The following is a 6,213-nucleotide window of genomic DNA, read 5'->3' as shown; positions in this document are numbered from 1 at the left end:
ATAATTTTGCACGCCAAGGACAAAATTGTTCGTTTGTACTTGGAACATGCCCATCAAATATGTATTCACCAGTCCACAGAACCAATAAAAGCATTCATTCAACAACGTCACCATGTGATTGGCCTTCGGAAAGCGTTAGCAATCGTACGGTTTCATTGTTTCCTATGTCGACGCTTTGACACGAAAAATATTCAACCAATTTTGGCACCATTAACTAGTTTTCGTTTTCCAACAGCAAAAACACAGTTCTCCATTGCAAATTCTGGTGTAGATTTCTTTGGACCCTTCTACATCGAAAATTCCAAAGGCATTTTAGAAAAACATTATGGTCTAATATTTACATGCATGGTGACGCGAGCAGTTCACTTAGAAACGTGTCCAGACCTCAATACAGATACGTTTCTCAATGCCTTCAGAAGATTTTGCAGTCGTCGATGCCAGCCCCAACTTCTCTACAGCGACAACGGGAAAACTTTTGTTGGCGCTTCTGAAGAACTGAAGAAAACTGTTAAAGCCTTGCACAATGACAGAATCTACAAAGCTTTAGCAGTAGCCAATACAACGTGGAAATTTAACCCCCCATATGGCCCTCATTTTGGCGGTGTCTGGGAGCGTTTGATCCAGAGCGCCAAAAGAACGCTCCTCCTCATTCTAGGATCCAGAAGACTCTGTTTTGGCACTTTCCTAACATTAATGGTGGAAACAGAATCAATCCTCAACTCCAGAACATTGAATAACGTTGCTGAGCAGCCTGACAACGAGGAACTTTTTACTCCAAACCACTTTCTTATCCAGCGTCCCTTCAATAGCTTGCCACCAGGACAATTTGGAGACCAGCAACCTGCAAGCTTGAAGACATGGAAGAACACGCAGAAGCTGATGAACCATATATGGCGACGTTTGGTGAAAGAGTTTCTGCCAACGCTTAGCCGACGGTCGAAATAGTCAAACAGCAACGATCGACCTCTCAAAGTGGACGACATTGTTTGGGTGTTGAAGGACGAAAAACCAAGAGGCATTTGGCCAATGGGAAGAGTCATGGAGACAACGCCAGGACGAGATGGAGAAACACGAGTCGAAAAGGTAAAAACGGCTTACGGCACGTTCGTTCGCCCCGTTTCCGGTCTCGCACGCGTTTTTTCTCCGTAGTCTTTTTTATCTTTCTCGCTCCAGTTTTAGGCAACGTGAGTTACCCCTTTCCCACAAATTGATTACCGACCATATTGACAACATTTCAGCCTACAGTTTTAGAGCCAATTTCAGAGAAGATGACAAAAGACTTCAATCAATTGATGCCTCCGAAAACCCTTGATGCCCCCTTTGTGCCCTTGCAGCATGTTGCCAATGTTATTGCAACTTTCAAGATGATTAAAAAAACCGCCAAAATTGCAACAGAAACTTGACTCTTTTGTCCAACAACGTGAAACTTAGACGTGCTCTTTTAACAAATGATTAGACTAGAGATATGTTTTAAAACAGTAAGAAATCCGGTGAATGCGGCGAAAAAAGTTTTTCACCGCTAAAACCCACAAAAATTCACCGCATTCAACGTTAAAAGATGCGGGCGCTTTAAGCTGAAAAAGTTTTTTTTCACAGCTATTCACCGCTAATCTTACATTTTTTTAACCGAACCTCGACCCGGGATTAATTACTTTGATCAAATTTTGCCCAATTATGGAGAAGACTGCATCAAATTACTACATCAATTATTACATCAATAATTATATTATATTATAATATAAAATATCATAAAATTATATATTATTATTATAATAATTGGGACTACTTAATATTTTGGATTTGTAATAATTGAAATTTAAAGTTGAAGGAATTATTGTGCAAGGGTACATTATAAAACCTCAAAAGTTCTCAAGCGAGAGTTTCTTTTCACCAAAATTATCAACACTAAAAAATCCAGAACACTCACATTAGACTCAAACTATTTATAAAATCTATTCACAAAAACAGATATAAGATGTCTGATTTCAAAAATTTGACAGGCTAAAAATCAAAAACCATTGAATTTGTTTTTGTAACGCAAATGTTGCGGGATTTACCCTACGCCTAAAGTCGACTGGAATTACATCTGGATACGGCCTGCCATTGGAATTTTAAAATCATAGATGAAACAATCTCCAGCACACATAGCTTTCAAACAGACTTTGGAATAAAAGATATGCTGCCAGAATTTTAAAAAGCGATAGACAATAAATTAACTAGACTCCAGATTACATAACGTTTCTTAGACGATAATACAATATTGAGTAGACACAATCAATTAGATTATCTCATATATGCATATTCATGTGTTGAAAAATCAAACGATCATAATCTGCGTATCAGGTTCTCAAAAAAGACTTTGCTAAAAATATTTAGCCTGGCTATAAATATATGCAGAGGGGAACTGAACCAGTTGAATCCAAAACACCAGAGACATTGGAAAAAAGCATCTAAAACACTGAAGCAATTACAATCTCTTCTAGGAAGCGATTGCCAGAAAAACACATTTATTCCCAATCTAACTCCATTGTGTGATCATGCATCGATATTTTTAAGAAAAACTGAAAGTTTATTCTAACAAATATTCATCAAAAATCGAATCCATCGCTTTTTTGGCTAAAAAACGCTTGCGTCTCGATCTCTCAACATCATTGAACTACGATTCAGTGTTGATATAATTGAAGTTTTGGATGTTCCTCTATTTGGAGATTATTTCAATCTTTATCTCTTTGAAAAACCCTTCAAGATCCTAAAAAAACTTTTGTCCTTTATGAAGGAGCATCATACAATGAGACCTACATTAGTCGATTAGCTTTTTGGACTGATTGTCTTTAGTCAGTTGATTTTCACATCAAACTCTTCCCTGGAACCAGGATCATTTTAGTAAATTATATTCAGAGTATTAAGCTCGCCAACCAAAGCAAAACTTAATTAACCAGATATGACGATGAGTTTATGAGTAGTGGATAAAACAAGGGATTCAACCACCAGTAAAATTTGTCCCTTTCTCCAAACGCTAATCGCGTATGTCGAATCGGGCCAAATTTTACTGTTTGTTGAATCCCTTGTTTTATCCACTACTATATTCACCACTATAAATACATACTACGCGCACAATTTTGTGTACAAAAATGTACATAGCTAGTATAATTTATGCAATTCATACACTAATATCCAAAAGTTCTCAAAGCTAGATTTAAGCCTAATTTCATATCTAATATGCCAAACTATACTGAAATAAATCAGGTTAATCATCTCACAAAGTTTTTTTCAATAGAATCGGATGGACTGAAAATAACTCAAAATTGCTTAGAATTGGATAATAAGAAACAAGTTTCTTTAAAATTTTGACTTTAACCAGGAGACGATTGATCTATGATGTTTAACTGAGTGATTCTATGTACCTGGTTACATTTTTGAGCCGAGTCTTGGGAGGTCTTGTTAAAAGGTTGGCTCGCCTTTACCACGCTTCGGCAGTACTGCTCGACCTTTCTTAATGGCAACTGTGGGGGAGGGTGCAACTACAGAATGCTTGAACACTTTTAATTTTAATTATTAGGCTGACTGAAGTCTAATATTAAGCTGACTGAACAATATTAATGTATCATTTTACAGTTTCTGTAGTGAACTGAAACTCATGATGAATAGCCAAAAAGTGCCGTGGAGAATAAAGGTCCCCACGTGGAGAATTATTCTAGAACATTTTTTTTGTAGAATATTCTCACATGATTTTTAACTTAAAATTAGTTGTCACTTCCCAAGTAATTACATGTTTTAAAGTAAAGTAATAATTAAATCCCTCTATTAAACTGAATGATTTGTATAATCTATTAAAAATTAAATAAAGATTTTAATAAATACTAACTTTACTAGCTAATGTTTAAGGGTATCTTATATTCGAAATTTTCACTTGTTTGATTTCATTCTGTTAGTGGTGGTGACTTTCTTTGTCAATGGTGGCGGCCATTTTAGCATGACATGCACTTTTCATTCGATCTGCTAAGCAGTGTAATGCGATGTTAAACCAAGCTTGTTGACTTCTTGTACTATTAGTGTTTGCTAAATATGAAAGAAAGCGAACAATAATAGCACAGTCAAAAACACTGAGATCGGTGGAAACATGGTGATTAGTGTTTCTCTATGTCTTCTTGAATATTATACTTATAAACATGCTCTCTGAATTGATTTCTAGTGTGACGATATCTATATCTATGAAGATAAATACATAGTCTACATTTCCTATTTCTAAATCTATATAATGATATATGTTTATAAACATTACACATACTACATGTTAGATATTGATCAGGATCAGAATAATGATATCCCAAATGTTCCATATAATTTTTAACTTTAACCATATTTTTACATACATAACAAGAAGATTATAATTCTTTACAATTATTACCAGGGTTTAACATTCTTTCCAGGGTTCATTTATGCATTTTTTGCATTTCATTTTCATTTTTCGAAAAATTATTTTTTGATAATTTCCCTAAATAAATACATCATGTCTCAATCAACTAATACTAGTGTCATAAACTTCTGCGATGTCTGTAATCTATCCTTTCAATCAAAGAAGGCTTTATACAGGCATCAATCATACGATCTCAAACATAAGGAACTATTGGAGAAAATTTTTGAGTCTGAAGAAGAGGAAATCTCGGAGAGGGTGTATAATTTGGATGAAGATGATTATAATTTTAAAACTAAACCAGCCACTAAACCTAAAACTAAAACTGAAGAGGATATCTACACCAGAATTAAGTATGAATGTAAAGAATGTCATGAAGAATTTAGAAGTAAAGTAGCTCTAACTACTCATTCATATAGTCACAATCGCATGTATCTAGAAAACACAGAAGACTTCGATATAAACTCAAGTCAGAACATGAGATAATTTTATATTACTGATAAAGGTGGGAATTACATTGAAGATATAGATGAAGCAACTAATTATTCTTTAGAAGAAATTAAAAACTGTTATCAGTTCAGAAAAGTTAAGAGTTTTAAATATAAGATCACGGCTGAATGTGATTATAAGAAGAGAACCAAAGAAGAAGTTGAAACTACTAAAATATTCTTCAATACTGATTATATTAATAATAATGCAATATATGAATATGGTGACTTCAATCGGTGGCTAGATTTCAAAAAGGAAATATATGAAGGTTATGGTGATGATTTTGAGTTTCTTGGAATAAAAAGTATTCAGTTAAACATTGAATCAACTAAAGCATCTATTGGTAGTTATATAGACTTACCTCCTGATCTCAAAAACTCTAAATCGATATTAAATATACGTAGTTATAAAAACAATTGCTTACAACTAACTGTAACTGCTTGGCTACATCCCGCCCCACACCATGCAACTCGAGAAAGTAAATATGTAGATAAACTAATTGAACCAAGACAACAACATGAAGATGATTTTGCTTATATAATAAGAATACAGAAATTGTACAATATTAATATTTGGGTATACACACCTTGTGGTAATGGTAAAATAGAATTGTTTAAACAAGTGGATGATTTTAATAAAGATAGAAAAGATGTAAGAATACTAGTTTGGAGTAATAGTCAAATAGAACACTGTGCCCTAATAAAAAATATAGAAACCCTGTTAGAACGACCAAATAAAAATAACATAAAATATTTTTATTGCGATAGGTGTACCTATTGGTTTAACTCACAAATTAAATATGATAAACACGAATGCAGCACCTCATTAAAACCAGAGATTGTTTGTCCTAAGAAAAAACATATTACTTTTGTAACTGAACACAAACGTCAGAATATAAAAAATATTATAATTGCCGATATAGAATGTTGCCTTGTTGATGTCTCAACTAATGATTTAAAATATGTAATAGCTGAACATATTCCAAAAGCTGTGGGTTACACCTGGCAAGGTAACTTCACGCACTACTTCGGTCTAGGCTGCATCAAAAGATTTGCTAGAGATCTGTTAGAAATAGAAACTGAGAATAACTTCAAGCGCAACAAACAAATGATATTCACAGAAGAAGATAAATTATATCATGAAACTAATAACACTTGTCATATCTGCAGCAAAACATGTGTTAATAAAGTAAGAGATCATTGTCATGAAACTGGTAAATATAGAGAACCAGCATGTAAAATATGTAATCTAAGATACAAACAACAAAACTTCATTCCAGTAATATTCCATAATGGCTCTGGCTATGACTT

At 33.9% G+C, this 6,213-nt stretch overlaps 1 protein-coding gene across 1 annotated transcript; it reads left to right on the top strand.

The window, feature by feature from the left end:
- The first annotated feature begins 345 nt into the window (after window positions 1-345).
- On the top strand, window positions 346-945 carry LOC142349082 (uncharacterized). Its single transcript, XM_075400495.1, has one exon. The coding sequence runs from the start codon at window positions 346-348 to the stop codon at window positions 943-945; it is 600 nt and encodes a 199-aa protein (XP_075256610.1).
- The last annotated feature ends 5,268 nt before the right edge of the window (window positions 946-6,213 follow it).

This window comes from Convolutriloba macropyga, chromosome 11 (assembly GCF_964194025.1).
Source record: "Convolutriloba macropyga chromosome 11, txConMacr16.3, whole genome shotgun sequence".
Classification (NCBI taxonomy): domain Eukaryota; kingdom Metazoa; phylum Xenacoelomorpha; order Acoela; family Convolutidae; genus Convolutriloba; species Convolutriloba macropyga.
The sequence above is the reverse complement of the archived record's forward strand: the minus strand, read 5'-3'. Positions and strand labels throughout refer to the sequence as shown.